We start from the raw sequence: 15,727 nt of genomic DNA on the forward strand, positions 1-15,727 counted from the left end.
TACTGCAATTAATATCAATCCTGAATTTCTAAGGGATGCCCTGAGAAGAGGAAATCATTTCATGATAAAACCAAGAATGAAATGAAAGATTTGAATTCACAAGATTTATTCAAGAAAAATGTATTTTATGTCATTATTGACAATTTAGTATCTAACTTGCAAACCTGATATGAAACAGTGAAGATTTTAGATGAAACATTTAGGTTTTATGGAAATACTCAAAGATCAAATCACTGGGGCTCACAAATTATCTGTCAATTAATACCATAATTTCGTCACAGCAGATTTAGAGAAAGAAATTAAATATTTGGAATCAACTCATTTTATCTTAAAATATCTTACTTTGAAACCATTAAAGCTCCTGGATAAGATGCACAGACTTAAAATTTTAAACTTGTTTCTGAATGTATATGTAGCTACGCACATCTTTTACACTCTTCCAGTGACTGTATCTGAAGCAGCATGACCATTCAGCCCTCTCATTTGTGTTAAAAACTGTGGCAGTTAATATGTCTCGCAGATTTGGGTACCTTGGAAACTGAATATAATTTGGCAAAGTAATTAGAATTTGATGCTGTGATTCAGACATTTCCTAAACAAAAGGCTCACAAAGTGTCACTGGCAGTGTTATAGGGATATAGATTATAACAGACTAGCCATTGCATAACTCAAGGCATTTTACATGTGAGTGCACTTATATCTATTTCCTGAAGTGCATGAGTATGCTAGGGACCAAAGTGGGGACAGAACGCTCCGTAACAAAGTGTTTCTAGAGCCAGACATTTCATCAATGTGCATATCAGTATAATTCTTAGTCTTTTGTTTTAAAGTGAAATGAAAGAAAATTAAACCAATTTAGAAAAAATAAAATTAAATGGAGCTTATCAACATTTTACAATAATTCTACATCTACATCTACATGGATATTCTGCAAATCACATTTAAGTGCTTGGCAGAGGGTTCATCGAACCACCTTCACAATTCTTTATTATTCCAATCTCGTATAGCATGCAGAAAGAATGAACACCTATGTCTTTCCATACAATCTCTGATTTCCCTTATTTTATCTTGCTGATCGTTCTTCCCTATATAGGTTGGTGTCAACAAAATATTTGCGAATTCGGAGGAGAAAGTTAGTGATAGGAATTTCGTGAGAAGATTCTGTCACAATGAAAAATGCCTTTCTTTTAATGATGTCCAGCCCAAATCCTGTATCATTTCTGTGACACTCTCTCCCGTATTTCACGATAATACAAAATGTGCTGCCTTTCTTTGAACTTTTTCGATGTACTCCATTAGTCCTATCTGGTAAGGATCCCACACAGCATAGTAGTATTCTAAAAGAGGATGGACAAGTATAGTGTAGGCAGTCTCCTTAGTAGATCTGTTACATTTTCTAAGTGTCCTTCCAATAAAATGCATTCTTTGGTTAGCCTTCCCCACAACATTTTCTATGTGTTCCTCCCAATTTCAGTTGTTTGTAATTGTAATACCCAGGTATTTCGTTGAATTTATGGCTTTTAGATTAGACTGATTTATTGTGTACCGAAGTTTAATGAGTTCCTTTTAGCACTCATGTGGATGACCTCACACTTTTTGTTACTTAGGGTAAACTTCCACTTTTCGCACCATTCAGATACCTTTTCTAAATCATTTTGCTGTTTGTTTTGGTCTTCTGGTGACTTTATTATTTATTTTATTTTTTTATTTATTTATTTATTCATCCGTGGAACAATAAATATTGTATGGATGTCGTCAGATTACAACACATGAGCACACATACATTTACAATTAAACAGCCCAGATAGCACAGTAAGCGGGTTTCAAACTTGTTTCCAGATGTAAAGTTCAAGTATATAAGCTTGATCAAAGCTGGAATATTCAAGCCTGTTAGTTGGATTCAAGCTTGAAACAAACATCAAAGTTGGCAGAGTTCAAGCTATATTTCAAGCTTGACTTATCAAGTTCAGCTCCAGCTGTATCTACACATGTGGAATACAGCCTGGTACTGGGTGGCCCAAAAAGGATGGTCGGATTTGAACTGCGTAGTACCATTGAAAGGTGAGGAAGGGGGACCACTGCCGGCCGTCTGCAAGTCGGCCATTACACCCAGTTTGCCACGAGATGACGCAGTGGACGGTCGAGCATCGTGTTTTTGCTGTGGAACAGTTTTTCAGAAATGATGAATCGTTTATTACTGTGCAACGATTGTTTCGACAACGTTTTGGTGTAGCGCATGATGGACCCATTCCAGATCGCAGATCCATATCACGTTGGGTGACTGCATTCCGGACAACAGGGTCTGTCAAAAGTGGTAAATCTACAGGGCGTACACGTACGGCAGTTACTCCACAGAACATTGATGATGTTAGAGCGTCAGTGCTGCAAAGCCTGCGTCGTTCCACTAGGCGTCGTGCTCAAACTTTAGGCCTCAGCCGTAGTTCGTTGCAGCGTATTTTAAGCCGTGAGTTACAGTTTCACCCATACAAAATTATGATCACGCAAAAGCTGTATGATCGTGATTTTGAGCAGCGAAGACGATTTTGTGAATCAATGCTTGACATTTTGTACTCTAATAATGATGTTGTGCTTCTTATGTCAGATGAAGCCCATTTCCATTTAGACGGCTATGTCAATAAACAAAACTGCAGGTATTGGGCAGCAGATAATCCCAGAGAATTGCACCAAAAGCCTCTTCATAGTGCTAAGGTAACAGTCTGGTGTGGAATTTCAAGATTGGGGATTGTTGGTCCTTATTTTTTTGAGGAGAACAACGCTACAGTCACAGTGAACTCGAAACGTTACGTTAACATGCTACGTAGCTTTTTGGTGCCGAAACTGCGAGAGTTACATGTAAATCGAGATCGAATTTGGTTTCAACAGGACGGGGCCACGGCCCACACAGCCAATGACTCCATGTGTGTTTTAAGGCGGATGTTCCCCCACCACATCATCTCGCGTTTTGGAGATGTCCACTGGCCCGCGAGATCACCTGACCTCTCAGCCTGTGATTTTTTTCTTTGGGGATACCTAAAGTCAAAAGTCTACGTAAAGAAGCCCCGAAACTTAATTGATCTGAAGGAGGCAATCAGTGCGGAAATTATGGCAATTCAAGAAGAAACAGTAGTGAAAGTGATGGAAAATTTCGAGGAAAGACTTGTGGAATGCATCACCAAGGAAGGACACCATCTTCCGGAAGTCATTTTCCGTACATGATTTTTTGTGGTTAGTTCTTGTAATTGGGTGCCTGGGAGCATTTAGTTACGTAATTGAATAAAATTAATTTGTAAAACTGATGGAGTTATAGTTATTTAAAATGTGACCATCCTTTTTGGGCCACCCTTTATTTACAGCTTGTTTTAAGCTATATAATTATTAATCTGAATTTATTGAACCTAATTAATTAAATAATTTTCCAGTATAAAACAAACTTCACAAAGTCAACAATCATTAATGCAAGTCACAAAAATAAAATGGCCGTAAACCTAGCAGATTCAGTGCAACTGCAAGGCTTATAAACGCTTGTGGCACTTCCCGTGGACGTCTATGGAAGCTATGCTGCGCGCACATCTGCTGTACAGCCTCCCAGAGAAATTACAGTTTATTTAAAGCTTGGGAACATTATTTTAATTCAAGCTAAATTTTTACAGCTTGATGTAAACTGTGTAACAGATTGATTTTTCAATCTTGAATTTTCAACTGAACCTAAACTCAATATCCACCTTGAAATAAGCTTGAGTGCTAGCTGGGAGGTTTCTAATTACATAATATTTTGGTGATAATGTCGTATGTTGTTAATAATCTACATCTATGTTAAATATTCTTTTACAGTATAACAACTTTTACTTACTAAAAAGGTTTTAAGCTTTTGTCTGAAAGTGAGGGGCTCATTTATTTCTTTAATTTCTTGTGGTAAATTGTTGTACAGTTTTATCCCATTGTAAAATATACTTTTTTGCGTCTTTTCCTTGTTCTTTCTATCTAGATGGAGGTGGTGACAAGCTCTTGTTTCATGGTCATGTATTAGGCTGTTTGTGTTGTACATGTTGAGATTTTTCTTAATGAACATTATGTTCTGAAAGATATACTCACAAGAAACAGTTAGAATTCCTAGCTTTCTAAATAATTCTAGACAGTGGGCCCTGTTGTTGCTATTTGTTATTATCCTTATGGCTCTTTTTTGTACTTTGAACACAGTTTGTAAGTTACTGGCACTTGTTCCCCAAAACATGATGCCATAGCTGAGGACTGAGTGTAGATATCCGTAATATGTTATTTTAAGACAGGTATTATTGCATACCGGTGCAAGGATTCTAAGAGCATAGCATGCTGTGGATAATTTCTTTGCCAAAATGTTGACATGGTTCGTCCATTTCAGTTGGCTGTCTACATTCATCCCTAAGAATTTGGTACTTGTTACACATTCTAATTCATTATTATTAACTTTTATTCTAGTGGCATTGTGTTTTTTGTTCAATTGGAAGTTAATATAGTTAGTTTTCTTTACATTTAGGGTTACTTTATTTTTTAATGACCAGCTGTGGACATCATTGAGAGCCTCGTTTGCTCTTTCTGACAGTTGTGTTGGATTTTCACCTGTTATTACTATGTTGCTGTCATCAGCAAGAAGTATTTTTTCGCCATGTCTGATACTTTGTGGGAAGTCGTTAATGTATATAAGAAACAATATTGGGCCTAATACACTTCCCTGTGGGACGCCTATATTCACATTTTCTGGGTCAGACAGGTGTTTTATAAGGGATTGTTTGAAACTCGTGATATCTCAACTCGTTGAACTCTGTTTTCCAAGTATGATTTGAACCACTTCTTTGTCACACCTCTTATTCCTATTTGCCCTAATTTATGAAGTAAGATTCTGTGGTCAACTGTATCAAAGGCCTTGGACAAGTCTAAAAAGATACCACTTACATTTTCACCTTTGTCCAGTGCTTCTAAAATTACTTTAGTGAACTGTGCTATAGCATATTGTGTGCCTTTTCTGGGCCTAAAACCAAATTGGTCATTGGAAAGAAGATTATATTTATTCAGGTAATTTAGCAGTCTCTTTTTGACTAGTATTTCTATTATTTTAGAAATGATAGACAGTATAGAGATCGGCCTGTAGTTCTCTACATTTTCCACATCTCCGTTTTTAAGGATAGGTATAACTTTTGCTTGTTTTAGGTACTCCGGAAAGTATCCAGATTCGAAAGATTCATTAATTATGTCTGTTAATGGGCCCTTTATGGAGTCTATACAATCTTTAATTACGCAGACTGGGATTTCATCAAGTCCTACTGAAGTTTTATTTTTTAGCTGGTGTACTACTAGTGCCACTTCCCTTTCTGTAGTGGGCAAGAGCACCATTGAGTTTGTTGGCTGGTTCTGAGTAGGTAAATCATATGTATCTGGAAATTTCTGCTGTAATTTTTTTGCAATACTACTGAAATATGAGTTTACAAAATCAGCTAATTTTTTAGGGTTATCTACTGGTACATCTTTGTTTTTAATATGTGAATTGAGGTCCTTTTTAGCAGAGTTAGATGTTTCCTGTTTGACGATGTTCCAGGCTGCTTTGCTCTTGTTTTCAGCTTCAAGTAATATTTTGTTGTTTGAAAGTTTTTTTGCGGCTAGCTACACCTTTCTGTAAATTTTCCTGTACTTTTTGTAGGATTGCAGAACTTCTGGGTTAGATTGAGTATTTTTTATGGAGTTGAGATATCTAAGAGTTTCTGAGGATTTTTTGATACCTGTAGTCACCCACTGATTTCTCTTTGTAGTTTTAATTTGATAAAGAGTTTTGGGAAACATCTCTTCAAATCTGAGTTTAAAAATTGACATGAACTTGATAAATTTCTGATTTGCGTTGGTTTCTGCATAGACTTCCCTCCAATCTTCATATTCTAGCTGGGATTTAAACTGATGCAGGGCTGATTTGGAAAACATTCTTTTGTATGTACATAGTTTAGGAGGAGTTTCTACATGAATGTTAGTTTTTAAGATCTGGCAGAGGTGGTCTGCTAGGCCCAGGTTTTGGACAACAATATGGCATTTTTTACTATCAATATCTGTAGCTACATGATCTATAGATGAGGAGGATTCTTTCGTTATTCTAGTTGGACAATTAACAAGGGAGGATATTCCATAACAGCTTAGAATATTCACATATATGTTGCTAGCCTTATCAGGCTTCATCATATTAATGTTTAAGTCACCACAGATAATTACATTTGCTTTTGGTCCAGAAACCTTGTCTAAGCTTTGATTCAGTTTTGAGAAGAATATATCAATGTCTCCACTAGGAGAGCGGTACACACAAAATATGACTAATTTTTTTTGCTATGCCAGGTCCTATTATTTCAACCGCAGAAAGTTCGAAATGTTTGTCCTCACCTAGATCTAAAAGATCATATCTTACTTTAAATGACATACCTTTTTTTACATAGATACATGAACCTCCACCATTCATTGAGATTCTGCTATAGTAACATGCAAGGTCAAATGAGGATAATGCAATGTGTTCAATTTGCTTACCTTTGCACCAGTGTTCAGTGATACACAAAATTTGGCTATCAAATTTTTCCAATTCTACTTCTAGCTGTTGTGTTTTGCTCTTTATGGCTTGAATGTTTTGGTGAAACACTGTTAGGCATTTGTTTTCACTTATCTTGGTGGCGCCTTTCCCTTTAGACCTGATGCTAAAAAATCCTTCAGATGAGCTGGTGGCATGGTTATTCTTCTGATGATGACAGTAGAGGTGAGTCTGTTGACGGTTTGACTTGGAAGTTGGTGTATCTGAAGGTATCTGCCTTATGTTAGTCTTGTAACTGAGGCCGGGTACCAAAAATCCTGTAGAGTTGAAAGTTTCCTGGTTCTTGTGCTTCATCTGTTTGCTTCTGTTACTGCTGATGATTGTGAAGCTGGTGAAAAGTCTTTCACTGTTGAAGACTGAGGAGTGGCCAATACTGATGAAAGGTCATTGGCTGTTGGCACATCATATTAGATAATAAACAACAGCGACATCTGCAAACAACCGAAGACGGTTGCTCAGATTGTCTCCAAAATCATTAATATAGATAAGGAACAGCAAAGGACCTATAACACTATCTTGGGGAACGGCAGAAATCACTTCTCTTTTACTTGATGACTTTCTGTTAATTACTACAAACTGTCTCTGACAGGAAATCACAAATCCAGTCACGTAACTGAGACGATATTCCATAAGCATGCAATTTTACTACGAGTCACTTGCTTGGTACAGTCTCAAAATTTATTATTGAGTAGCACCTGAAAGCAAACTTGTAGGTTTTTCAGTTGTATTAGTTTTCTCCCTTGTAGGTCAGGCTTGAGTTATCATCCAGTTCCCTAGCTGTGCTGCTTTGGGATCCTGATATCTGTCTTTCACACAACTATTCTTTCTGTCTGATACTCCATAAAAATATTATGGCACTAATATTCTTTATCGATATATTTAACCTTTGTGCACTCAGTTATCTGATTGGTGTATTAATATGATGCAGTGGGAAACTAGGGAGATGGTTTATGATTATTTTTGTTTTATTACATACCAATTAATTCTGTGTATAATAAAACATTATTCAAGGCATACCATAATAACTCTTACTAGTTTTCTAAAGTAACAGAGAGTATGACATTAAAAGTTTTTCTTAATAAATCAATGTCTAGCAATGAATTGTTTCAAACTTGCACTGGGATGAAAGAAACTGCATATTGTAATAAAAGTGCTGCAAGGTCTTCATTGGAAAACAAGTGTACAAGTGTGAAATTTAGAGCATGGTCTTAACAATGTCACATTACACAGGTGTACTACTGTTTCCTTTCTATGAAATTATTATAATTAAAGGCAATGAAAACTGAAAATATACTTATAAATGTTTTGTTTGTAGCTACCACAGTCTATTCTAATTCTGATCAAAAAGGTGTATGGATATCAGAACTGTGATTGCAGAAAAGTGGTCAGGAAAAAATTATGTACTGGCAGTAGCAAATTTAACATTCAGTGTCAGTTCTGTAATTAGGAAGCCTGTCTTTCTCTACTTCATAGAAAAACAATGTTACACATTTTAATACACAAAACTAACAAGGGGAGGTCACGGCGTTTGGAACGCGAATTTATTGCAAACTTCATGCAATCGTAGTACTCCATGAGGACCACAAAATGCGTAAGCAGTAGCGCGTACTTCTCAAGCATTATTGAGAAAATCACATGGTAATTTAGGTCGTTGAATATATATATCCGTGCGTGGCCATTTTAACCATGAAGTGGCTGCAACCGATTGGTGCCGGCACGGTAGCTCAGTGTGTTCGCCCTTTTTAATAAAAGAACTGAGTGAATGGATCACCGAACAAACATTTATTTTATTTTTTTTATTTTTTTTAAAGTGTTTGGCGTTCAAACCGCTGGATCGAGCTCTTTTCGTCAGTTTTTTTTTTATTTTCAACACAGTCATTTTCTTGATTATTTATATTACAATCGATATTATGGGGAAAATACGTGTAATCGGATGAAATTTTATTAAATTTACAATATCATTTGACAATCTACTAATTTTTATTATCACAAATAATGTAATATTCATAATTATCAACTAGTAAACGACCAATTGCATGAAGTCATACTGAACATGTGTGCTCGTTCGTGATTTGAGAAATCCCTTATATCTGGAAGGAGCCCGAAACGACTTGTTACCTCCCAGTTTTGACGGACACAGATGGCTTTCGAAAGATGTACAATTAATCGTTGCTTTAGACATTATGGCCGGCTGAAGTGGCTGAATGGTTCTAGGGGCTACAGACTGGAACCGCGCGACCGCTACGGTCGCAGGTTCGAATCCTGCCTCGGGCATGGATGTGTGTGATGTCCTTAGGTTAGTTAGGTTTAAGTAGTTATAAGTTCTAGAGGACTGATGACCTCCGAAGTTAAGTCCCATAGTGCTCAGAGCCATTTGAACCATTAGACATTACAAGTTGCAGGGTGATATTCTTCGTAAAAACAAGGAAAACAAAGTTAAACGGCACAAGCTGCCTTGAATAAATGCTATGTTTCCGCATACGCAAGGTCTTTTGATGTTTTCTGTGGAAAAACAGACCTTGTTAACATTTTCAAAAAACCCCTCTTTCAGACGATAGCTAAGCAAACCATGCATAACGCAGTATTTCCTTAAAAATCGGCGCTGATAATTGGTTATGCAGTATCGAGTGTATTTTAATAGCGTCTTCCAAGAAGCAATTTCTCGTTCTCTTTCGATTAAATACGAACAGTTTTGAAGACACGGACAAGCATAGGGGGCCTACATTTTCAGTATCACTTTATGCGCTTGGTCGTTTACTAGTCGATAATTATGAAAATTATATTATTTGTGATAATAAAAATTATTAGACTGCCAAATAACATTGTAAATTTAATAAAAGTTCAACCGATTACACGTATTTTTCCCGTTATATCAATTGTAATATAAATAGTAAAAAAAATGACTGTGTTGAAAATAAAATAAATAAATAAAACTGACGAACGGAACTTGATCCAGCGACTTGAACGCCAACCACTTTTTTTTTTTTTTAAATAAAAAAAAAACATTTTCTTCTATTTTGTTCACTGCATTTGTTCAGGGCGGACATCTGATGACACCCGTTCAGTTTGTTGGTTCATCCTTTCACACACTTTATCTTAATTAGGAAGGGAAGCAAACGCTCTGACCAAACACGCTGAGCTACTATGCCGTCACCACTCAGTTGCAACCGCTTCATGGTTAAAATGGCCACTCACAAATACATATTCGATGACCGAAATTATCTTGCGATTTTCTCAGTAACGCTTGAGAAGTGCGCGCTACTGCTTACACACTTTGTTGTCCTCATGGAGTACTACGAGTGTACGAAGTTTACAGTAAATCCACATTCCAAACGTCGTGGCCTCCCGTTGTAAGTAAACAAATTTCATAGAAGAAATTATGTGACCAAAGCTCTTTGTTTTTGTGGTAAGAATAACAGTTGAAGCTCAAGCATTTAAATTTTGTGTTATGAGCACTGACTTTTGTGTAGGAAATGAAGCATTTTCTAGGCGCTGCATTACTGGTAAGTAATGTTCACATTCTTGCCATCTGCAATGTCAGAAAAAGGAACAGTTACTCTGATACATCTGTATAGAAACTTGCTCTGCACTGGAACACTTCGCATTGTTTCTTCAGCGGCATCCACTTTCTAAATACAATGCAATAAGATGTCACAGTCTGTATAAGATCCTCAAATATTCACATGTTCTGTAGTAGAGCTGCATCCAAAATGCAGCTGAAGTTAGTGCTGTTAATATTGGCCCTACGATTCAGGTGTGTATACTGCTGTGCACTCTGATTCAGCCTATTGCACCAAGTTAATTTGCTCCAATTCTGCCAGCATTATATCATGCAAAATATAGTACCAAAGTATAAACTAGCAGAAAATGCTGCTGTCAAAGTGTTCCTCTTGAAAAGACTCAGACAGAAAAGAGGGGAACCAGCTGCCTCAAACCTCATTCTGCCTTTCTCACCAAACATTTTGGCATGCAAAGATATTCTTGCTCTTTTGACACTGAACAAAAATCCTTTTACCCAGTCCTTCTTTCTAGTGAAGCCTTCAGACAACAGTATCTCCCTATTGCTGCCACTGTCTGTCTCTCTCAGTATACACTGCAACCACTGTCCCCTCTCTCTCACTGTCTCTTTCATCTTTCTTTGACATTGCCTCTGTCTTCGCCATATTTTGGCAGTACATTTATTTTATTTTTTTAATTTAATTTTTTTATAGGGGTTGGCCATAATTTTTTTTTTTTAGGGGGCGAGGGGGGGGGGGGGGGAGGGTGTCTAGCTTACCTTTACCCCTGTACCCACTTGTCTCTCTCTCTTCCACCATCACTGTCTCCCCCTCAGCACAAAAAGTGTAGATATGTGTGCATGCAATAATATTTGGTGTGAAAGTTGGTTCTCCCCATTTCTGTTAAGTGTCTTTTCTAGAGGAACATATTTTCTTTTTTGTACTCAAACACCAACATTTTTCCATGAATTCCCTTCTTTTTCCTGCTACAGCAGCATTTGTAAGAACTCCGTCTTCAGGCTACGAGTGGCCTACCAGAACCATCCAACTGTCGTGTCATCCTTGGTGGAGGATACGGATAGGAGGGGCGTGGGGTCACCACACCGCTCTCCCAGTCGTAAGATGGTATTCTTGACTGAAGCCGCTAGTATTCGGTCGCGTAGCTCCTCAATTGGCATTATGAGGCTGAGTGCACCCCGAAAAATGGCAACAGTGCATGGCAGCTTGCATGGTTAGCCATCCAAGTGTTGACCCCCCCCCCGAGTGTGGAGGATAAGACATAAATATTGGGGCATACATGTAAAGAAAACACCCAGGGGGTAGGGAGAGGGTTTTTAAACCAAAACCATGCCTTAATTACATTACATTAGTAACTGAAGTCTTCGAGCCAGCGAAGGGGAGATGGTTCTGCCTGACCAGGTGAATCCTCGTACAGCAGTCGAGGGATCCAGGGAGGGGATGGTGGGTTGTGAGGAGCCTGGGTAGTGAACCTGAATGCCTATTGCGGCACATAGTACTTTCACCATTGATGGGTCAGTACCAACAGGCAAGGGGACAGACTGGAGAAGATGAATGCGGATTAAGTTGTCATTGCAGGAGCTGGCTCGTTCGTAGAAGATACACACATTATCCAGCTGCATAAAAAAAAAAAAACACTTTAGAGCTGCAAATAAAATCTGTATTGACATTCACAACCACTTCCATATACAGGTTGACAGAATCTCCACACGAGTCGGCAGTGGCAACATGACACATTCCGAGGCTGGCCCCTGATACATTACTGAATCCTAACAGGAGAGACGCAGTTAGCTGCCTGTAGGAGGGGGAATCATCACATGCATCATTCTGTATGGGATTGTCACATGCATCTGTAGCACTGTCACACGACTGTTAGTGGGTAACGTCACAAGTGCAGGAATGGGTGTCACTCATCTGAGGACTGTCGATAGATGCCTCGTGCGAGGCGGATGTAGCAGGGCGTCAGTGCTGACTGGATGTGGTATCAGGCAGTTCTCCTGGAGACCATGCCGGTTTAAGGCAGCAGACAGATACCGTTTGAGGTGTGCCATTAATGAGCACTTGGAACGTGTTGGTACGCCATGATATGATTCTGTGAGGGCCCGAGTATGGAGGTCTGAGTGCTGGTCAGTCACTGTCATCACGCTCCATGACATGAGTGCACGACGCCAAGTCCTTATGCAGAAATACGGGTGGGAGCGAGTGTGGTCATGGTGGAGGCATGCGAATGTTAGCAATTTGCTCCTTAACATGTCTGACGAATGTCAAGTCGCAGATTTGATCTAAAGGAAGTGAAGGCTCGACTAACTCTGCTGGGAATGTGAGGGGTTCTCCATACAGTACTTCTGCCAGGGATGCACCGAGGTCCTCTTTGTATGTGGTCCGAACGCCTAACCTTACCCATAGTAAGGCGTCAGCCCACTCAACTCCGTGGCACATCAGGGAAACTTTAAGCGTTCAGTGCCAGTGTTCAACAAGCCCATTGCTCTGGGGGTGGTATGCTGTAGTCCTAAATCCCTTCACACCATACAGTTCACGAAGCTGTTGGAAGAGGGCAGACTCAAACTGGCAACCCATGTCAGTGGAGATAGAAACCGGGCAGCCAAAGTGTGAGGTCCACATTTATAAAACGGCTCAGGCTACTGCATCGGCTGTGATAGTATAAGAGGGATTACCTCTACCCAGTGGGTAAACCTGTCAATAGTGGACAGTACGTAACAAAGGGGCCTGAGGGGGGTAAGGGTCCGACGATATCGATGTGTACGTGCGGGAATATTCTTTTTGCCATGTTGAACGTACCCATGGGGGGCTGTGCATGGCATCCTACATTTGCCCGCTGACAAGCCACGCATGCTCGCGCCCAGCTGCGACATTGTTTTATCACTCCAAGCCAAATGAAACATTCACATATCAGACGTGTGGTGGCGCGAATGCCAGGGTGTGCTAAGCCATGGATACTATGAAAAATGTCCCGGCGAAGAGGTGCAGGAATCACAGGACCTATGCGTCCTGTTGAAGTGTCACACCAGATGGGTGATGAAAACCCTGGAAGTGTCTGTAACTCTAGTTTGAGTGCTGTTTTAACATCAGAGTTCTATGTGGCGAGTTCAGTATCCTCTGTCTGCAATTTAGGCAGTTCAGTGAGGTCCAATTGTAAAGATAAAACCGACACATGAGATAGAAAATCAGCGACGACATTGTCTGTCCCTCTGACGTGATGTATGTCATTCATAAACTGACATATGAGGTCCATACACCGAAAATGTCTTGGGGATGAGTCCTTGCCTGGGTTACGGAAAGCTTAGACCAATGGCTCGTGGTCGGTGAATACCACAAGATGGCTACCTTCGATATTGTCTTGGAAATATTTGATAGCAGCATAAATAGCAAACAGTTCCTGGTCGAAAGTCGACCATTTATGTTGGGAAGCAGACAGTTTGTGGGAGAAAAATCCAAGCAGCTGTACAACAGAACCCATGGATTGCTGAAGTACTGCCCCGACTGCTGTATCACTCGTGTCTGTAGTAAGCAATATGGGAGCATCAGGAATGGGGTGGGTGAGCACAATGGCCATCTGTAAGGCTGACTTTAGATTATCAAATGTGCAATGCATATCTGGAGTCCATGTGACCACCTGAGACCCTGAAGTGTTTTTTCTGCAAGAGCACCCGTCAGTGGGGCTTGTATGTCAGCAGCATGGGGGACATGTTTGCTGTAGTAATTTACCATTCCAAAGAACTGGCAGAGGCCCTGAATATCTCTGGGCAAAGGCACTGTACTAATGGCCTAGACCCGTTTGGGTAGGGGACGGATGCCGTTGGCAGAAAGCCCATGACCCAGAAAAGTGACATTAGTGCGGTGGAGTTGTGACTTAGCATTGTTCACTGTAACACCGTTTACTTTTAATAGTTGGAACACTGTATTTAAATAGAGTTCATGTTCCTCAAGGGAGGAAGAAAAAATTAGCAAGTCATCCAGGTAGGCATATGCAAAGTCCAGTTTTCCAACCAATGAGTCGATGAACTGTTGTCATGTCTGTGTGGCATTTTTAAGGTCCAATGGCATAAACAAATACTCCAACAACCCAAACGGGGTGATGATAGTGGTTTTCCAACGTCCTCCAGTGCCATTGGCAGTTGGTGATAAGCCTTGTGACAGTCAATTACACTGAAAATTTGTGCCCCGTGCAGTTGGGAAGCAAAGTCTTGAATATTTGGGATGGGATAATTATCTAGAATTGTTCTTGTGTTAAGCACCTGATAGTCATCTTTCTTGGGCACCAAATGAATGGGTGACAATTAACTACTGGATGAAGGGTGAATAATCTCGCTATCTAAAAGTTCCTGAATAATAGCTTTGGCATATTTACGTTTTTCTGGATTTAAACACCTAGCCTTTGCACGTACCGGTGGACTTTCTCTGGTATTGATTCTGTGAACAGTACCATTGTTGATCATGAACACCGATGGGGATGATGGATCCACTCCGAGCGAACTATGACTAACCTGTAATGCACATGCTTGTGTGTCCCAGACCGGTGGACCAGCAGCAGTGGCAGTGATCCACTGGTAGTCCTTGTCATAGAGCTCAGTGGGGTACATGGTAGTGTTGCAGACACAGCTTCTGCCTGGCGGTAGAAACGTAATGCGGTGTCGGCGGCAGGTCCGAGGAAGTGGTACGGGGGTTGGCGGCATGGCCGTGTGTGACAACTGGGTGACATGCTTACATCCGTCTGTGAGCTTGGCTTGCATGGTGCCGATGTATAAATGCAGGGCTTCATTGCTGTTCCGAAGTTTGTTATTGTGTGATCTAAGAGAGAACACTGCAACAGCAGTTTCAGCTAGCTCGCTCAATAGAGTGGCGCTCTTGGATGAGAGGAAAGAGATACCTGAACCGGTGGTCTGGTCTATCAAGTTAAAGGGTAGTGTACTTCATTGTAGGTTGGGTGACAGTACGTTGGCTAAGAGAAAATCTACCCCAAGCACGGGTTCATCCACCTCCGCGATAACGAAAGTCCTCTGTAAGGGGTATTAATGTCCTGCAGCTTAAGGCTTAAATTAGTTATTCCATGAGATTGTATCAGGGACTTATTGGCAGCTCAAAGTGGGGGCAAGGATAACACTCCAATTTAATACCTGTGGACAGAGGTATCACTCTAACCTCGGCCCGCATGTCGACTAGAAATGAAAGGCAAGAGACTGTGTCTTTTATGTACAAACGTCCTGGTGCATGAGGTGGTGAAGTATTAAGTGATAGGCATCTGTGTGGTGCGAAGCAGCCCTTAGCGCCTGAATTGGGTGGCGTTATTAGTTTGGGAATGCACATGGAGGACGGCATTTCTTAGCCGCATCGCCAAAGTGGTAATGGAAATAACACCAATTGGGATGGCGTGTGGCGTCATCCATCACGTTGGCTGAGGTTGAAGTGGCAGTGGAGGGCGTCTTATTTGTAGGTTCCTTTGACAGCGGCGTTGCACTAATGCTGGTAGGAGAGGAGTTACGGTGGCGGCTGCCAGGCGGCGTTGGCACTGCGTGCATGTGCGGAGTGAGTTGTGTGCACTCTGTACCACACGATGGAAGCTGCCACCCAGGTGTGCCAACCCCTGAGGCCTGAGGGCCGC

General features: G+C 40.4%; 1 protein-coding gene across 4 annotated transcripts in view; it reads left to right on the top strand.

Moving 5' to 3' along the window:
- The window catches only part of LOC126412840 (polycystic kidney disease protein 1-like 2), a 126,728-nt gene extending 115,392 nt beyond the window's left edge, over nt 1-11,336 (top strand). For all 4 annotated transcript variants that reach the window (XM_050082686.1, XM_050082711.1, XM_050082692.1 and 1 more), the window contains one exon: nt 11,082-11,336. In XM_050082686.1, coding sequence (XP_049938643.1) covers nt 11,082-11,325 — 244 coding nt within the window. In that variant the 3' untranslated portion in view covers nt 11,326-11,336. The remainder of the gene's footprint in view (nt 1-11,081) is intronic.
- The last annotated feature ends 4,391 nt before the right edge of the window (nt 11,337-15,727 follow it).

The sequence above is a fragment of the Schistocerca serialis genome, chromosome 1 (genome assembly GCF_023864345.2).
Source record: "Schistocerca serialis cubense isolate TAMUIC-IGC-003099 chromosome 1, iqSchSeri2.2, whole genome shotgun sequence".
Classification (NCBI taxonomy): Eukaryota; Metazoa; Arthropoda; class Insecta; order Orthoptera; family Acrididae; genus Schistocerca; species Schistocerca serialis.